Raw genomic sequence first — 20,611 nt, forward strand, 5'->3', positions numbered from 1 at the left:
AAAACCGGCGGCGTGAATGGTAATAAACGCTTTTGACAGCGATTCTGAGGGTGGCGCTTTTTCCTTCCCCCCTGGGTCATAATCAACCCTTTGCAGATAGGCTTCGGCCATTCTATCACGCTTGGGAGGCAATCACGATGGACCGTTGGGTCCTGGAAGTCGTCCTCAGGGGATACGCCCTACAGTTCACGGCTTCTCCTCCGGAATCCCCTCCTACCCTGTCAAATATGGGGGACCCCACACACAAACAGCTCCTACTACAGGAGGTCCACTCTCTCCTGGAGCTTGGTGCGGTAGAGGAGGTTCTGCTGACGGAAAGGGGAAGGGGTTTCTACTCTAGATACTTCCTGATTCCCAAGGCCAAGGGTGGTCTGAGACCCATCTTGGATCTCCGTCGTCTGAATAAGTATATCAGATGGACTAAGTTCCGCATGATATCCCTTGCCTCCATAATTCCAGCCCTAGACCCAGGGGACTGGTACACTGCCCTCGATTTAAAGGATGCTTATTTCCATATCTCCATTTTACCGGGACATAGGAGATTTTTGAGATTCAGGGTACAGGGAGGCCACTACCAATTCACGGCGCTACCCTTTGGCCTGTCCTCAGCCCCAAGAGTTTTCACTAAGTGTATGGCGGTAGTGGCGGCACACTTATGCCGTAAGGGGGTTCAGATCTTTCCGTACTTGGATGACTGGCTCATCAAGGGTAGATCGTGTGGGCAGGTGCAGCACAGCCTGGAGCTGGTCTGCGCTACGTGCACCAGACTGGGCCTGCTCATTAACGAGCAGAAGTCCACACTCGCCCCGGTGCAGCGTATAGACTTCATAGGGGCCTCCTTGCATGCCATACAGGCCAGAGCGTTTCTACCTCGGCTGCGTTTTGAGGCAATGGGATCCCTGACCACAGACTTACAAACGTCTCCTATGACGACAGCCAGACGCTGTTTACAGCTGTTGGGACATATGGCAGCCTCTACGTACGTGGTGAGGCTGGCCCGCCTTAAGCTAAGGCCCTTACAAGCATGGCTAGCGTCTACCTATGCACCCTCTAGACACTCGCTGACTAAGGTGGTCACGGTTCCCCCACAGGTGCTGTCTTCCCTCAATTGGTGGAGGGACCCGAGAGGTGCTCAAGGGAGTTCCATTCAGAGACTTGACTCCATCCGTGACCCTTATCACGGACGCCTCGGACATGGGATGGGGAGCCCACATCAGCGGAGGCCTGAGAACCCAAGGGTCATGGTCACCGGAGGAGAGAGCTCTACATATCAACGTCCGAGAGCTCAGAGCAGTCCGGTTGGCCTGCAAAACCTTCCTCAGGTTCCTGAGGGGCGAGGGAGTCCGGGTCCTCACGGACAATACAGTAGCCATGTTCTACATGAACAGGCAGGGGGGAGCGCGCTCCTCGGCCCTGTGCCAGGAGGCTATGGCTTTATGGGAGTTTGCGGTGAGACACAATTTCCATATCTTTGCCTCTCACCTCCCGGGGATCAGAAACGACGAGGCAGACCGCTTAAGCAGGTCGTTTTCTCCCTGACACGAGTGGTCGCTTCACCACGAGGTAGCGACTTCAATCTTCCGTGTGTGGGGCACTCCCCTTCTGGACCTCTTCACATCCTCGCGAAACAGGAAGTGCCCGAGATACTGCTCACTCAGAGGTCGCGAGCCGGGCTCCCTCTCCGACGCGTTCTTAATAGAATGGTCGGGGTCCCTGATGTACGCCTTTCCCCCCATCCCTCTCCTCCCCCAAGTCCTTCTCAAGATCAAGAGGGACAAGGCGGAGGTCATCTTGATTGCCCCGGCGTGGACGAGGCAGTTCTGGTACAGTACACTGCTCGACCTATCCATTGCTACACCGATCACACTCCCTACCCGGTACGACTTACTCTCCCAGGACCAGGAGCGCCTTCTGCACCCGGACCTGGACTCCCTCCATCTGACAGCTTGGAGACTCTCTGGCTGACGGAGGGTGAAAGGGCCTGTTCCTTGCAGGTGCAACAGATCTTACTCGGTAGTAGAAAACCCTCCACGCAGGTTACATACCGGGTGAAGTGGAGGCGCTTTACGGCTTGGGCGGAGACCAGGGGTGTTATTCCTACCTGCTCGCCCATACAGGTGATTCTAGAATACCTTCTAAATCTTAAACTCCAAGGCCTGGCCTTGGCCTCTTTGAAGGTACACCTGGCGGCTATTTCGGCTTTTCACCAGCCGATGGAGGGACGGTCGCTGTTTTCCCACCCCATGTCAGTTAGATTCTTGAAAGGGGTGGAGAGAGTGTTTCCACAGGTTCGAGACCCTGTCCCTCCCTGGGATTTAAACCTGGTCCTCACCATGTTGACAGGACCCCCCTTTGAGCCCATGGCGACATGCTCCATGCTACTCCTCTCCTGGAAGTTAGCATTCCTGGTGGCCATCACTTCAGCCAGGAGGGTCTCTGAGTTAAGAGCACTAACTTCGGAGCCCCCCTATACTGTTTTTTACAAGGATAAGGTCAGGATGAGGCCCCACCCAGCCTTCCTTCCCAAGGTGGTGTCCCAATTCCACTGTAACCAAGATATTTTCCTCCCTGTGTTTTTCCCGAAACCACACGGTTCGGCTGAGGAATGGAGATGGCATTCGCTGGATGTCAGGCGGGCCCTGGCACACTATGTGGAGAGAACCAGACCCTTCCGCAAATCGACACAGCTGTTTGTAGCAGTGGCTGATCGGATGAAAGGCTCCCCGGTCTCCACCCAGCGAATCTCCTCTTGGATCACATCATGTATTAAGCTCTGTTACGAGCAAGCGAAAGTGCCACTACCTGGAGTGATAACGGCACTTTCGACCAGGGCACAGGCCTCTTCGGCTGCCTTCCTGCAGAACGTGCCACTGCAGGATATCTGTAGAGCAGCCACCTGGTCGTCAGTTCATACGTTCACGATGCACTACGCCATTGTTCAACAGGCGAGAGAAGACGCAGCGGTGGGCAGGGCTGTGCTGAGCAGAGCCGCTCGTCAGTGACTCCTACCCGCCTCCAAGGGTATGGCTACTCAATCACCTAAATTGGAATGCATATGAGCAATCACTCGAAGAGAGAAAACAAGGTTACTTACCAGTAACTGTTGTTCTTCGAGATGTGTTGCTCATATCCATCCAAACCCACCCCCCATCCCCGCTGTCGGAGTCGGCAGAAAGAAGGGACTGGGAGCCCGCGGGGTCAGCAGCGCCCTTTATACCGCGACATGAGCGCAGCACTCCAGGGGGCGCCTGAGCTGGCCCTGCGGGGCTTGCTAGGGAAAAAGGTTCCGGGAATCTGTGCACGGGGCGCGCACACACCTAAATTGGAATGGATATGAGCAACACATCTCGAAGAACAACAGTTACTGGTAAGTAACCTTGTTTTTTGTGACCTCAGCCCAACATTTTCAAACATAGATGCCTGAAGTTGTGTTTTGGCACTTAAATAAGTGGCCTGATTTTGCAGCTCCCATTGGCCAAGTGCCCAACTCTGAAGATTTTTCAGACTTAAAATTGGTGAAATACTCACGTTACTATTTCTTGTTTGTTTGACTGGTTTTGCTGCTACTGTGTTTTTTCCCAGCTTCTCACTGTTCCTGTCTCTTATTTTCTAACCCTCAGTGCTTGTGGCTCAGTCCTTCAGGGGTGTAGGTGAAGGTTGCAAAAGAGCACCACTGAGCCACCAGTAGGATTGCTGAGCATTCTTTATTACAAGTGACCTTGTAAGGTGAGGTAAGCTGATGGGAGTGGATCCTACAGGCTTGTGGGCCAACAAAAACATTGAGCTCAACATATGTCCTGTGGCTTTGATCAGCTAGCTGGGAGAAACATTGGGTAGATTCTGTGTCAATGACTGGCCCTCATGGCTGCCCTGCTTTCACTTTCTTCGAAGAGCAGCAGTTAAGTACATCTGAATAGCCATTAGTAGTGTTGGTTGGCTGTAGAATAACTCAAAATCTTAAAAGTATGTGCGGTGTACACAGTTTTTGCTCACTTACAGATTACACTTAAGCACCTACCTCTGTATGCTTTGTCTGTGCCATCTTCCTACAGCCTCCGTCACACACCCTTCCCCCCCCCCCCCCCTCCTCTGTATTAACTAAGGCTTAGCTAATTGTAGGACTAGATGATTGCTCATATAATGAGCAGTCACATTTCTCTGCACTGTGTGGATACCTCCTTGTACAAATGCTGGCAAACATTTTCTCTGTGCTTCTTTCTGCAGAGTTCAACAGCATGTAGGATCAAGTCTTTGCTGCCTGGTATTAATAATTGTCACTTTTGTGGATCACAGTATTTTAAAGAGCATAAACGTCTTGCTATATTTGATTAGAAAAGTTTTTTTGCAGGTCAAATTTCTCTGTCTCCTTCCTGTTAAGCAGTCTTTACACCAATGCATTCCTCCTTTTCCCTAGCAACAGGAGGCAGACCAGATCTTTGCTCTGAACCAGGGTTTAGGCCCATCCTTCAGGAAGAACTCTTCAGAATTCTCTGTGTCAAAGCCTCTGCAGATTAAAGATTCTGGGTGTCCCTTTGTAGTGGGGCCTTTCACAGGATTCTGACAAGGTTTTAAACTACATTTTTCTAATGTTCTTTGTTGGCTTTAAGGTTTTTTACTTCTCATTTCTATTACCTTGAGAAACTTTTCTTTAGGATTTCTGAAGAATGTCTATGTCATCGTACCCCCTGTTTTCCCTTCTTTCTCTGCAGAAGTGTCAGGCAGAGAAGGAGAAAGACAAAGCAATATGTCGTCTTCCTCCCTATCACCAGGCAGGTTCCTGGCTGTCATATAAGTGAGGTCTATATCACGATGGCTGAGCAGGCGGCCGAGATGCTCTCATACTGGCATGGCTCCTCTGCATTTTATATTCCCCCAAAGCTTTTGACCCAAAATATTGAATTTGTATCTCTTGCCTACTATACAAATGTCATACATTTGCTTTTTGATTTAATCACTTTTAGCTTTAAATATTATGTTAATCTTTAGCCAAATGTTAATCCTTCAGTAGTGACACTTATTGATCCAGTGGAGTTAGCTTTTTAAATAAGTGTCTTTTATGACTCTTACATTTTTTTTGTGAGATACAGTTTATGGCCCTGACCCAAAACCCATGGAAGACCAAAAAAATATTCCCATTGACATCAGTGGGCTTTGGATCAGGCCCTAAATCTTTAATTCTACCATGGAGTAATGCAGGAGGATGAATGTAGTTATTTACACAGTCACTTTTCTAGATAATGACCTTTTGTGTACTTCATTAAGCCTAATATGAGTAGATTTATTTTCTCCTTGTTTGATTTTTATACTTTTCACTACTTTCCCATACACACTCAAATATATTACAGTGAATAGATTGTACCATCAGTATGATTCTTAGTAGAATGAGTTTTTGTGATCCCCTCTACGTATGAAATTAGTATTTTTTGGAACTGTGTTCTCCAATATGCTATCTTCCACTTAATTTGTATGCCGAACTAGGACAGGAAGTGAAGGAAATTGCTGTTGACTGATGAAACTTTATTACATTTTATAAGGTGCTCTGGTTTCTGGTTACCCCAGGAGAATGAGATAGGAGTGCTCTGTAGGCCTTGTGATGAACCTTTGTGGGGATTCAGCATCTTTTAATTCTTCTTAGCTTTCTCTGGTGAAATTTAGGTTGTATCATTGATTATTCCATTCAGCATCCCAACCTAGAAAAAATGATTTTAGAACTCTTGAGGTTCCCAGACAAGCTAGTCTTAAAAAGAATAAATCTTCATAAAATCTTTATGCTTGTCCTCTCTCAGTCTTAGGCCTGGTCCACACTGCGAAGGTAGGTCGATGGTATGTGGCTTCCGTCGACCACATAATGTATGCTGCTTCACTGGCTGGTCATTTCCGTCGATGTAGATCGTGGGAAAATTTGACTTAATAAAACACCTCCACAAATGGCGTAGCACTGAAATTGAATTGTTTGGGTCAAATGAGTGGCAGTGTAGGTGGAACGCAGCATAATTTGATGTAATTGGCCTCTGAGAGTTATCCCACAATGCTCTGCTGTGACCGCTCTGCACATTCGCATCTGCTGCACTGCGGCCACATACAAAGGAAACAGCCTTTTCCCTCAAGCCCCAGGAAATTTTGAATTCCCATTTCCTGTTTTGTCAGCATGGAGAGAGCTTCCCAACAGAACTGATCATGGCAATTGCACACCCCAAATGCACTCCAGCCTGGACTCGACTTCAGATCTTGAGTCTCATCTGTCCGTGGGGCAAAGAGTCTGTTTTGACTTAGCTCCGATCCAGCAAAAGGAATTTAGATATTTACAAAAAGATATTGCGCAGCATGTTGGAAAAGGGGCACAGGAGGGACGCGCAGCAGTGCCGCATTAAAATCAAAGAGCTGAGGCAGGCATATCAGAAAACTCAGGAGGCGAACAATTGTTCTGGTTCATCACCAAAGACATGCCGCTTTTATGAGGAGCTGCATGCGATTCTCAGCAGTGACCCCACCACTGTACCACCACGCAGCATAGATACCTCAGGGGAATCCAGGATAAATTGAGGAGGACTCTGTGGATGAGGAGGAGAACGGGCACCTCCCCACCACTCTTTTATTAATTGTGCAGGCATCATGGCGGAACACAGCATAGCAGCATAAGGGCCAAGCATGTACCCAGATGCTTGCAGTAAATCCTCCCTTTCCACCTCTGTTACCCTCAGGAGACTGATATCACTCATGGTCAGGTAGGGAAGATGCCGCAAATTTGCAGTACCCGCTCTATTCCCAGGCACCTGGGAAATCCATTCTCCCTGAAAGCCGGGAACTGTTTGTAACCTCAGAACAGCACAGCCGGATGCAGGACACCATGAGCAACCGAGATGCCAGGGAAGGCACAACTGGTGAGTATGTACTGCAAATCTCATTTCTGTGGTTATCTCTCCAGTCCAGCTTCTTGTCATAATAGGAAAAAAAAAAAGTGTGGTGGTGGGAATGGGCTTCCTCGTTGTTAGTTCACCTAAGCAAGGGGTTCCCCCCAGAAAAGAATGTTTATGTGCACAGGGATGCTCCGAGAATCTTCCATGCATATCTCCAGGAAACTTTCATTTAGGTACTCTATGATCCTTTGCAGAAGGTTTCTGGGGAGAGCAGCCTTATTTCCTCAACCGCGATAGGACACTTTCCCCCACCACTCTTTTATTAATTGTGCAGGCATCATGGCGGAACACAGCATAGCAGCATAAGGGCCAGGCATGTACCCAGATGCTTGCAGTAAATCCTCCCTTTCCACCTCTGTTACCCTCAGGAGACTGATATCACTCATGGTCAGGTAGGGAAGATGCCGCAAATTTGCAGTACCCGCTCTATACAACCTTTTTTTTCCCCTCTGCCATGGGAGGTTTTTTGGGATATGTAAACTACAAGTTACAAGACAGCACGTGACTGCGATGGGTTTTAGGGGTTGCAAGATGGTGCCCACATATGGTTTCGCCCAGGGGAATTTCACCACCACCACCCCTACACACCCTCTGTACCTCCTTTTCAAAAACCAATTTTTGGGAGGGTCAGGGAGGTGCAGCAATCCTGCTGGTTGGGGAATTATGGACTTATGCAGCATGCACTAAAGGGATTTCCCTGAATAGGATGCACCAGCCCCTTACTTACCATGGCTGGAATGGCACTATGATCGCTGCAATAGGTAGAGATTGATATGCGGGTCTGCAGTTCCCTTGGGAATATAAAGGGGAGTTATTTTTACATTATAACATTGCTTTTCATCCATGGGGCCAGCTAACAATGGATACCTTGTGCTTTGCTTGCCTTTCAGTGGACGGTGCAGCCTTCAGCTCAGCATCTACTACAGTTGCTGACCGCCTGTCATAGATTAGAAGGTGGGGAGAAAAAAAAAAAATCGAAGGATGACATGTTCACCAAGATAATGAACGCCTCCACAGCTGCTGTGAGACAGAGGTAAGAGCCTGGAGGATTTCATTATCAGAGAAAATGAACATGGACATGGAGAACAGGAAGGTGACCCAAGAACGTGAGCATGCAATGCAGGATGCGATGCTGCGCATAATGAGGGATCAGTCAGACATGTTGAGGCATTTGGTTGAGCGTCAAGCAGAGCAGTGGCAGGATAGACTCCTTCTGCAGTCCCTGCAAAACTCTCAACTCATGCACTCTTTCCTAGCCCCTACCCCCAAGCGATCTAAGAGGAGGTTGAGTGGGGTGCAGTATGTGCTCCACTCTACGTTGGGTGAGGGGAGCAGAAAGAGGCGCTGGCCTCTTTAGGAAATGGGAATGTGTTGTTTGCTGTTTGCACATTGCAGCTTTGCTCTGTGTCCCCTCACAGCCCCATTACAGTGCATGCACAGTATTGAAATAACTTTGTTTCCCTCCACTGTTAATGACCAACAATAAAGATTTACTGCTTTAAAGATCATTACTCTTTCTTTATTGAGACCACAGGGATTAGCGCTGAGGGGGAGGCTAGCATGGTGCTGTAGTGCTGGGGAATGGGTGGGGGGTGGAAAGGGAAGACAGAACACATTTTTCAGAAACATTAGGTATCACTGCAAAATGGATTTTTTAAGGCTTCCCTGAGGCGCAGTGCTCCGTGGTTGGCTGTCAGCATTGCACTGCTGTCAGGCTGGCTGCTAATTTTGAGCAGCCAATCTGCCTCCACGACCCAACCAAACGGCAACTTCTCCCCCTTTGTCTCACAGACATTATGGAGTGCATAGCATACAGAGATAACTGCTGGGATGTTTTTTTTCACTGAAGTCTAGCCTACTGAGTAAACTGCACCAGCGCGCCTTTAAATGTCCAAATGCACATTCAACGAACATTCTGCACTTGCTGAGCTATTATTGAATCTCTCCTTCTCGCTGTCCAGGTGCCCTGTGTATGGCTTCATCAGCCAGGGGAGCAATGGATACACAGGGTCTCCAAGGATCCCTATTGACATTTCAATATCACCAATATTTATTTTTTGGTCAGGGAAGAAAGTCCCTGCTTGCATCTTTTTGAACAGACCTGAATTCCCAAATTTGTGCGTGTCGTGCACTTTTCCAGACCACCTCACATTGATGTCGGTGAAGCATCCCTTATGATCCACAAGGGCCTGCAACACCATTGAGAAGTATCCCTTTCAATTAATGTACTCTGTGACTAGGTGGTCCGGTGCTAAGATATGGATATGAATGCCATCTATTGCCTTCACCCCCTCCCCTGTTTGAGAACCCCATTGCAGAAAACCCATCCACTGTGTCCTGCACATTTTCCAAAGTCACTACCCTTCTTAGCAGAAGACTGTTAATGGCCCAGCAAACTTGTATTACAGCAGCTCCCTTGATGTATTTACCGACTCTGAACTGATTCCCAACTGACCGGTAGCAGTCTGGCGTTGATAGCTTCCACAGAACGATGGCCACCCACTTCTCCACTGTCAGAGCCAGTCTCAAGTGAGTGTTCATGCATTTCAGAGCTGTGCAGAGCTCAAAGAAAGTGGCCTTTCGCATACGAAAGTTGTGCAGCCACTGCTCATCATCCCATAGTTTCATAACGATGCAACCCCGCCAGTCAGTGCTTGTTTCCTGGGACCAGTGGCGCTCTGCCGACTGCAGATGATGCATATCAGCCAGTAGCAAATGTGAATTGTTTTGTTCTCTGGCTTTTAGCAGGGCGTCTTGAGTAACATCACAGTTTTCAGTGCTGCGGCCCGTTTCGCCCTTGAAAATACTGCAGGATAAGACGTGAAGTGTTTGTGATGCTCACAATGATAATGCAGAGCTGAGCGGGCTCTATGTCTCTCTGGCAATGGCGTATGTGCGGCAGAGACTGAATGGCAGAGAAAAATGGCATGAAAAAGCGTTGGTCTGTTTGGGACAAGAAGGGAGGGGGAGAGAGGATGTTGCATCATGGGACGACGACATCCTTCCCAAAAGCCTCTGTGGCTAGTTGCACTGAGTTAGCTACCCATAGTTCATTGCTTTGATTGTCGACTCAAGAGCAGCTAGTGGGGACGCAATCCCCCGACACAGTGAGCGTGGTGTGATCACGCTCCTGTGACTTCAGAAATTTGGCAGGTGAAGGTCGACTTAAAATTAATCGACTTCACTTTGCAGTGTAGACATACCCTTAGCTACAGTTGATTGTAGTTCAGCAGAGATGGATAAATCTAAGAAAAAGAATTTAAAATGCAAAAGTGCACTAAGTAGAAAGGTATGACTGCATATGGCACAAGTTTTCATACATGTGAGAGCCTTTATTCCAGCTTTGTGCTGGAAGGAAGTAGAGAGAAAACTGAGTAATTTTCCTATGGGAAATGGAGTTCAATAAATCAAACAAAGTATAATTGCTGTTGTGCAAGACTGATCAGAAACACAATTCTTTGGTAAAAATGGTAGATTTATGCCAAATCCCCCACTTATATTATGTAATATTTTTATATAAATTATGATCCATCCCTTATAAATCAGTTCACTTGTCCTAGTCTCTGAAACAATAATCTAGTTTTGTGGGGTGCTATTCAGTACCTTTGAAGTGCTGTGCTCTCTTTGAAGCATATGAGCAGAATGGATAAGAGAACCAGTTATAGGGACTAAGCCAGTAGATTCTATAGTATGAGAGGAGCATGAGCAATGTTCCTCACCCACCTACTCCTGTAATAGACCCATATCCTCTGGCTGAGTTACTGAAGTCCTCAAATCATGATTTAGTAATTTTAACTATAAGTGACCTGTGCCGCACATTGCAACAAAAGGCAAAAAAAAAAAACAAAAAACCCAACCCAGTATCTCTGCCAATCTGACCTGGGGGAAGATTCCTTCCTGACCCCAGATATGGCAGTCAGTTAGACCCTGAGCATATGGGCAAGACCCACCAGTCAGCCACTTGGGAAAGAATTTTCTGTAGTAACTCAGAGCCCTGCCATCTAGTGTCCCATCACTGGACCGTTGGAGATATTTGCTGCTAACAGTCGCAGATCAGTTACATGTCATTGTAGGCAGTCCTATCATAACATCCCCTCTGTAAACTTATCAAGCTCAATCTTGAAGCCAGTTAAGTTTCTTTGTCCCCACTGCTCCCCTTGGAAGGCTGTTCCAGAACTTCATTTCTCTGATGGTTAGAAACCTTTGTCTAATTTCAAGCCTAAACTTTCATATATGTCTACTACTATGTGCAAGAAATGTTCTTGTCTTTAAAGCTATAGATAGATAGGTAGAAGAGACAAGAGCATATGTGGATTTGTTTTTTAGCTGAATGGAAATGGGGCAACCACAAAATGTTCCCCTATAGGGTTTTTTTTATTATACAACAAAAAATGGGACAAATGAAGCCCTGTTCTCCATAGCTTCAGAGGGCCCTGTGTAGTCAAGCCAATCTGGTTTCACTGTGTAAAGAGATGGGGGCTGAGGATGGGGAGAGCTGCTGCTTCTAGAGTGGTACTAGGGATCCAGTCCTCTGTGGATTTGCTTCCCCACCTTTGCGGGTATTGGCTGCTCAGCCACTCTGGCTCAGGAGGAGGACACCCTTTTCCTTGAACATTTCCCCAGAGCCTAGGGTTGTGCACTAAGGTCTGGATTTGCTCCTAAAGGCATGAAGATTATATTGTTTCCCTAAAATATGTTATCAAAACTCTCCCTGGTGAAATTCCCTCGATTTCGCCCTGCATATCTCCCCTAAAATCTCTGGGATTTGCAGGGTGTGAATTAGGGCAGAATTTTGCCCTTCATGCATTATTGTAGTTTGCTCTTCTGTGTTTATTGTTTTCTGAGAATTAATTTTTAAGAATTTACTAGAAGAAAAAGATTAAGTAATTTCCATATTGCAAGGTAATCTTTAAAATATATGTATTTTTAAAATATATTTTAAAATAATTGGAAAACCTTATAAACCGTTTCCAGAAGGTAATGAATCAGCCAAAAAGTTATATCAGGTTAAATATTTGTGCAAAGTATCCTTGAAAATAAATATTTTTATTTATTTTAATTGTTAGATAACAGCATTTTGTATTATATAAAAGGCATCTCTGATTAAGACAAGTATTTTATAGAAATCTTATATATAAGACCCTGCTAATTGTATGTTGGCTTTTTTATTTAATAACACTTACTTTTTAAACTCTAGGTGGAGCTATTTGTTTTGTAGATATTTGTACTTTTCAACTGCTCATGCCTCATTTGAAATAAGGTTATTTTTAGACTATTCTGTAGAATCCTTTCTTTTAGTTGGGGGCTCTTTTGCCCATCATATTTTGTAATCCTGTTCCCCATGATATTACATATACACATGAACAGCCTACCATTGCCCTTAGACATGAAGAGCTTCATTTCACAGAGTTTTCATCTGTCTTTGAGCCTGTGAATCAAGAATAGTAAGGTCACTCTCAAAGACAAGTTGAACCTATAGCAGTGTATTACTGAGATGCAATGTTATGCAGTTTTAAGATAAACTGAAGACCTTCCTACTAGTCTAAAATGTTATTTTAGAAAGTGAAATAAAAATATCTGTTGTTTCTTTTGCATAAAAGAGACCTGTATAAACACAAGTTTTTTTCCTTACAATGTCTTGTGATCTTTCTTCTTTATTCATAAAATGAAGCTAAAGTCTGTAGATATTGTAGTTGTTGCCATAGTAACGTACAGTGACAGAATAGGCATTCTTTTTCTATGTGGATATTTTCAGGTTTGAATTATAATATTGCTCATTTGCAATTGCTAATTTACAAAAAAGGAGTAAAGACTATCCTATGCGGAAGACTCAGCTTAGAATTTATTAAAAATTATGATGGCTTGTTTAAGTAAGTTAAAATAACTGACGTGCTCCTAAGAAATAATACCCGATGGAAATTTTTAAATAGCAACTACCATTAGTAAATAACAATATATTTAAATATTTTTCCTTTCTTTGTAGAGGGGAGTGAGTTGTATTAAGTATATTCTTTGTCCAGGAAGCTGTGGATTTTTTTAATAGATGAAAGTGGTGTAAACTGAATTCACAATTATTTTTAATATTTAAAGTTTTCAATAAAAATACCAATGACTTAAAAAGAGAGAATATCAGATATACACATAATATAAACAACACAAGAGCTATGTAAGTCAAATTTCAGTATGTGCTTTTATCAAGGCTGTCTAGATTTTTTACCTTGATTTTAATCAGTTTACAATGACAAAAATGGGGAAGCAGGATTCAGAGGAAGGTAAGTATGGCTGTTCCCATTTTGTCTTTATTTAGCTAAATATGAGTTAGTCAACTTAGATGTCAGGTGTTTGGAGTTCAGGGAGGTATTGGAATGTTGACAGTATTCCCACAGATGTCAGGTAACAAAGTGATAAATTTATCGTTTTGTCATTTGGAGTGCATCCTTCCTTCCAAAAACCAACAGACTTTTGACATTAACCTTGAAAAGTAGGTATGTTTTTTTTACTAAATTAACCTTTTGAGTACATTTGCAAACAATAGCCCATGTAGTCTGAAATAGATCTGAGTGTTGGTTGAAAGCCATTGGTTATGGTTGTTACAGACTGTCATACTTAAGATACGAATGAGTTCCATCACTGTGCAAAATATTAAGTAAATAATTTAAATCTAATCTCCAAATTTATGTAATATTAATTTCCCTAAGTAAGGCAACATCTCCCACATTAATACATAAAACTCGTATTCCTCATTTGTTTTAGTTGAAGGTGTAAAATGAAATGAATGGAAATTCCAATCTATATTTTTAGCAAATTTAGACTTTTTGTCTTAGTCTATTTTTACCTTGAGCTCAGTCTAAGAACAGAGAGACAGATTGGGGAAAGGAGCCAATACTAAGGTATTAACGGCAAAAATGGGCCTTTAAGAGGAGTTTGTGTGGACAGGGGAGGGACAGTGTAGATGAAGTGTTGATAAAGACGTAGATGAAGATACAAGAAGGTTTTATTTTACCTACAGGGGCACATGGAAGAAGGCTCACAGGTGATTGTGGACTGACATGATGAATGAGGATGGGGATGTAGATAGAATAGAGGAAGAATGGGGAACCAATTTGAACTTGAGAAGGGAGGATAAATAGGGTAATGTTATACTGATAATGAATGGTGAACTATGGGATTCAAAGAGGGGAGTGAGTGACAGAACAACGGGTAAGGAGGAAGACTTAGTGGCTATAATTTGTGTGGACTGAAGGGGGGCAAATGTGTGTGACTAGGAGGTCAGAAAAGAGGGTGTTTCAGTAGTAAAGGTGCGATATAATAAAGACCAGATTTGGTCCTGAGAATGGAGAGAAAAGGATGGATTTTGGAGATTATTGAAGAAGAGAATCGGGGTCTGGAAATAGCCTTGATGTGTGGTCAAGGGAGAGGGAAGGAGTAAAAATAATTTCCCAATTGTGACCTTGAATGACAAGAAAGATATCAGTGGTATCAACAGAGATGATAGAAAAGCATGGAGTGGAGATGATAGATGAGGAGAAGGAAGCTCCACGAAAGGAGACATTGAAGGAATGCTTGGAGAGAGAGAATCAAGGAAGGACAGTGTCACTTGATATCAGTGAGAATAACATGTCGAAAAGAAGAGGATGATCTGTAGTGTTATATGTAGCAGAAAGGATTTGGCAAGGAAGAGATTATATCATCTTTGTATAAGTACTTTAAAAGGACATTTTCAAGCAGATTACTTCTCACAATTTTATAATTTTGCAAAACTACGTGCATCTGTCTTTAAAATAGACTTGGAGTTCACAGGTGTGTGTATCTTTTATCAAAATCATATTTTTTAAAACTTGGAAGAATACACCAAAAATTATTTATTTAATAGGTTTGCTGTTTACTATTCCCTATTAACCTGCAAACAAGTGAACATTTTTCTGCAATATTTTATATCCAAGTCAAGAAAGGGATGGACTGAGGTGAAAGTAGGAGATAATCTGTAGTTGAGTGCAGAAACATACAGGCACGAAAGAGAAGTTGCAAGTTATATCTGGTCTTCAGTTAAAGTAATTCCCATATTAATGCCTACTGTTTATCATATGAAGATAGAGAATGTCTTCATTGCATTTACCACTGATACTGAAAACCCATCTAGTTTTTACAGATTTTAAAGGAGTAATGAATATTTCTTATACACACATTTTCCATAATATTATGGCAACTTATTTACCAGCTTGCAGTGCACTGAACATTTCCCTCAAAATGTTATTTCATATTATGTTTCAACTATATCTGGTTTGATAAGGAGTCAACACGCCATACTAGCATACAATATAGATCTTGTTCCAGAACAACTTGGAAATGCCCATTCTGTGGGATGAAGGAAGTGATATTTTTGAAGGAAAAGATAGGCGGAGGTTGAATGCACAATCTGTTTGGCCCACACACCCCTTTGACGCCCCACATTTTTCAGCTGAGGATCACAAAGCACATTACAATAAAAACTCATAATCAGGGTTCTGTTCCAAGCTCTACAATACATTAACTCTGTGGTCTTGGGCAAGTCATTTAGCCTTTGTGCCTCGGTTTCCCCCACTTAAAAGGGAGATAATGGTTATCTTATAGAGATGTGGCAAGATTTAATTAATTAATTGATTTTTAAGTGATCCTCTGCTGAAAAATGCTGTAGAATTGTGAACTATTATTTATAAATAGTAGTCACCAGCTGAACAAATAACATTCAGATCACCCCATTTCTATTTCAGAGCTAAATGCAATTTGGACTGCAAGGCTGAATCAGACTGTACTGTAAACAATAGATAACACAGCTGTTCATCTGAAAACTGGTTTTAGAAAATTTCTTATCTAATTAGAAGGGGTAAATATTTTTTCTTTAACCCACATTGAACATCTTAAGATACTATCAATTGTTAATAAATCTGTAAACCCCATTAACTGGTTTAAAGTTGAGAACTCCTTTACATTTTGAGAATGAATTATTTATATATAGCTTTTGCTGAACCTTCGAGTGGCAGGTTTACAAGACACAAATGCCAGTCAGGTTCCTAACTCCCACTGACAGCCATTTGTGCTTTTGAAAAATCTTCATTAGAGTTGATACATTGCTGGGACCCAATGTAATGGATCCTGGGTCATGTTTTCAAAATATTCTGGAACCAGTTTGAAGATGTTCTGTTAGCACACATACAGCAAGATGTAGAACAGTTCAAGGCCCATACTGCTGTTGCTTGCAGAACAAAGATTGTCTCTGAAATATTTAGTGTAACAAATACACCCTTTGCATGAGTAATAGTGAGCAACAGTTCAGTTTAAAATGTTGTTTATAAAGGAGTGATTCTTAACCAAATTCCTAATACAATAATTGCATTTTGACAGTAGTTAGGTTAGTAGTTCTACTCTTGGAAAAAGAGTAGATCTGAGAAGTGTATGTTGCCTTGGGACACACTATAGATCCAGTCTTTACCAAGCTGCATGAACATTTGAAGTATCACATAAAACAAGTAGCTTTTATGAATGTGAACATTATAAATGTTTGTCTCATTAAATGTGCATCATTTAGTTGTCTTAGATCAGTGTTTCTCAACCTTTTAAGTAGCAAGTACACCCTAACTTCTGAAAATTGTAATAAGTACCCCCACACTCAATTTTCCATGGGATTTTATATTTAAAGACTAATGTGTGCCATATGTTGGAAGAAGGGCTGCGTATATAAGGCCGTGGTATGACAGATGTCAGATCTAGTGTGGGTAAGATTTACACCAGGGGTGCACAACTCAAGTATATATCTGGGCTAGAGGTGATGTTGGCCAAAGCTAGGAGGCTTTGAGCGGCATGCCAATGCTGGGGAATATAAAGCAGCATGCCAAATTTTTTGCCATAGATTTGAGAGAAGGAAGGGATGAGAGAGAGAGAGAGACAGGGAAGGAGGGTGAGAGGGAAGATTGTGGTTGCTCTTTTTCTATAAAAGGTATGTCTGCAGGAGTACTGTGGTGGCAGTGGGTGAAGGGAGTGTTTGGACCTTTAGTTCAGAGATTAAAAAACACAAGGACATAGTCAGACACATGCTGCGACATACTGAGACACATGCACATGCAGGCAGACTTGGAGGTGCACACATACACATGTAAATAAATAGGCATAAATAATTCAGAATGTAAGATTTATTCCTTTTCATTGAATTTTACAACAGTTTTTTAAACAAAATAACACGTGGATCATAAAAATTATAGAACAGTAAAAACAATATAACTCAAACATTTATATTAATAAAACTCTAAACATAGATATCTTTGTGACTGGAACTGATACTCCTCCTCGAGAATTGTTCTACAAATCAGGGACTGGACTGGACTTTTTGCTAGTTTTAACAAAATAACATACAAATGAGTTCTTGTAAGAGCTGGATTTAATGAGAAACTTGAGCTTGTTTGGATGACATAAGCATTCCAAATCTCGGTTTTAAACTACTTATTGCTACTGTCAGATCATTTTCTGGGCACAAACGATTTATTATTTTACTTTTTAGCCCAGTCAAGTGTGCGAAACTGGTCTCCTACAAATATGTTGAGGCAAATGGGAGAAGCTCTGTGAGAGACTTTGGGATCTCTGGCTCATTGACAATGATACATGATACAGAAAAGAAAGGAAACAAGGATTCCTACATGCAGATTGGAGTTTCTAGCTGATTCTGGTCTCTGAAGGGCATAAGGAATGAGAATTAACAAATTCTCCAGTGTGCTGGAGAGAGAACCATTGTCTAGATGAGAATTTGATGGTAAAACATCTGTTTAGATGTAGATGTAGCTAAGTAGTAGTGATAACTTTAAATTGTTATGTTCTACGTTCTTGTGTATACTAAATAGTTTGACTCTGTTCTGCTCTTGTTTTATAATCTTCCCATGTTTCTTGCACAGAGGCCTGGTCTACACTTACCGTGAAATTTGGCAGCAGTTGACGGGAGATACGCAAGCCACATAGAGTAGCTTGCGTGGCTACCTTCAACTTCCTAAATTCTAATGAGCGCGGCCTCCCTACTACACTGTGCCGATGGGAAATGCCCTTCTGTCGACGCAGCATTACTCATTTTCTGAGGGTGGATTTATTAAGTCGATTTCTGGATCAGTTGAGCGAGTCTCCATTTCCACTTAGTCGATGCCAAAGAATCGATTTGACGTTGCCGAATTTGCTGCCATCAGTAAAGACATACCATAGTGTGCTCATGAATAATAAACCTGATTTTTTTTGGTGTTCATATTCCCTTTCTTGGTATCTGTTGTTTTATATTTCTAAGGGAGTGAACAAGCCTCTGGTGATCACTTTTGAATTCTAAAGGGTTAAAGAAGATCATCCTTAGTCCAGAGACTTATTTTTATAATTCCCAGCAGAAAAACAATATTAAGTTGGATTTCAAGTTGAGTAACATAATTGGAAAAAAATCACAAGAATGTTATCATTATTCCAAAAACAAGCATTTTGAACCCAGGAAATTCAGAGTTAAGGTTAAATTGGTATAAATGGTACTGGAGTCCATGCACCTAGTATGAGTCCAGGTGGGAACTCTTATAATTCAAAGTTGTTACATTTATTATGGATATAGTGACACAGATATGCATTTGCCTTTATAGAAATACGGATCTCTTACCATTTAAATAGGTAACATACAGACAAAGGTCAGTAGGGAGGAAGGTATATCACTTAACATGAGACCTTGTGGTATTTGTTCCTGTTTGTATGGATGTATTTAGTCATTTAACCCTTAATGAGTTTTTACACGTCTTAGGCATTAGCTCCAGCAGGGGGCATTATTTCTCCTCTCTGCAATAGAGTCATAGCACCTCTTAGGGCTGACAACGGTCAATTTCTTTCTGATACAATCAGTGTTTAATGCTAAGACCTTCACTTTTACTGGACTATTTTGATTATCTCACTGAGGACGGACTTGGTGGTTGTTTTTATATTTCCGCCCATGACTCCAGTCAGATCAAGAATTTTCACTGGCAGTTGCATGGAGTTTAGAGATCCTGGAAAACTAGGAATGGAAATATAAGTGCTTTAATACACACAATCCATTGTGAAGGGGGGAAAAACCCTCTGAATCAGACTATCAAGACTTGGGTACATATGCAAAAATGTTGTTTTATATGTCTGAGAGAACATCAATAAATGCAAAAAGTAAATATTAAATGTGAGTATCCCAGTTTGGATATTTTGTTCAGACTGAAGTGCCAGTCCATGAGGCTCATAAGTTTCCACATTTGGATTGTATTGAGGAGTGGGTCTCTCATGAGACTAGAAGTTTGGTCTAGAACAGTGGGAGGGAGCCAAGGAAAAAAAATAGTGTCTGGCTCCAAACAGCTTTTTGTTGCAGAGGATAAACTGGAATCTTTAAAGTCTTGGTAGCTGTGTTCTTATTAGGAAAGCCTGTGATAAAGGTTATTTGTAAGGCTTAAAGAATAAAACAAATATCATTCAGAGCAGAATATTCCACAACATTTACTTTTAAAAAATAAATAAAACGATGTTTAAAAATATATTTTCTAGTGTGAAGAAGTCAGGCAAAATCACAAAGTCAAAAGCAATATTATTTGCCAGAAGAATTGCATGAAATTTCTTAACCTTTTGTATACCTAGCCTTTTTGATTGATTGATAATTATGGAGAAATATAAGAAAATGATAAACATTTCCTTTATGATTGCTACAGAAATCTGTAGTTTTCTAACAGCTGCAAGTTATCTTTGGCAGATGTAACATACTTCATCTGCTCTTAATAATGTTTGTTGGCTTGCTGGTTGGCATTACCCACTCATGAAGAATAACATATGGTACAGTGCTTCTTAGTGTTTGTAGATATTGTTACCTGAATGAAAAATCATTGTTCTTCTTAATTTAAAAGAGTTTGCCTCCAAAAACAAGCTTTGTTTTTTAAATTATATTAATGACATCTTTTACAGGATCATAGAACTGTTTTTTTGGCTATATATTTTGTATATAACTTACTGTATGTTGCAAAATCATACAATGCTTTTTAAACAGCATGACTATGAAGTGATAAAGTATGTTTCCTTGCCAAGGAGTTACGTTAAAAATACTTAAGGAGTCAATATTTAATTTTCATTTAAAAAGCAAAAAAGGCAATGTGATTGCGTAGATGTGTTGTTCAAGGTAGCAGCATGAGAATCAAATGCCTATCTATCATCAATCCCATATTTATTGAAAGATTTGCCTTATGCAACTTTATGGATTTTGACTCTTGGAAATATGTTTCCATACATATAATGGAAATGTCACCCTCCCAAAACTTCTTAAAAAAAGAAGCAAGCAAACAAATAAAACCCCAGTACATCCATAGAAATCTTGTTTCACAGCCACGTTTTAATGAAGATGGGGACCAGTATCTGTAACTCCTGTTTGCTAAACAGCTATCTTTATTTAAAGCACTCTGAGTCTAATCCAAAGCCCACTGAAGTCACTGGAAAGACATGTGTTGACTTCAACAGGCTTTGGAAACCTCCGTCAAATGATAACCATTTCCAAGGGACAGTCGGTCAGCTAGGGATTGCGGGAGGACAGCACATTCCTATCATGCCCTGTATTTGTCCCTGACGCAGTCCCTAACTGGGGTTTAAGGCAGAGGAAAACATGAAAGAGGAGACAGTTATACTGCCTCCACATCCAGGTGGAATAAAGG

The 20,611-nt window shown here is 42.2% G+C and overlaps 1 protein-coding gene across 5 annotated transcripts in view; it reads left to right on the forward strand.

Annotated features, from left to right (window-relative positions):
* ACYP2 (acylphosphatase 2) overlaps positions 1 to 20,611 on the forward strand; it is a 134,733-nt gene that overhangs the window by 35,671 nt on the left and 78,451 nt on the right. Inside the window, exon 5 of one of the 5 annotated variants that reach the window (XM_067565148.1) lies at positions 6,608 to 6,725. The exons of the other annotated variants lie outside the window; for them this stretch is intronic. Within the exon in view, the coding sequence (XP_067421249.1) occupies positions 6,608 to 6,671 (64 nt within the window). The 3' untranslated portion in view covers positions 6,672 to 6,725. Of the gene's footprint in view, positions 1 to 6,607; positions 6,726 to 20,611 lie in introns of those variants that run through there. 5 annotated transcript variants of the gene reach the window in all.

Source organism: Emydura macquarii, unplaced genomic scaffold (assembly GCF_026122565.2).
Source record: "Emydura macquarii macquarii isolate MOO-44397 ecotype Brisbane River unplaced genomic scaffold, CSIRO-AGI_Emac_v2 contig_2676, whole genome shotgun sequence".
NCBI classification, from domain to species: Eukaryota; Metazoa; Chordata; order Testudines; family Chelidae; genus Emydura; species Emydura macquarii.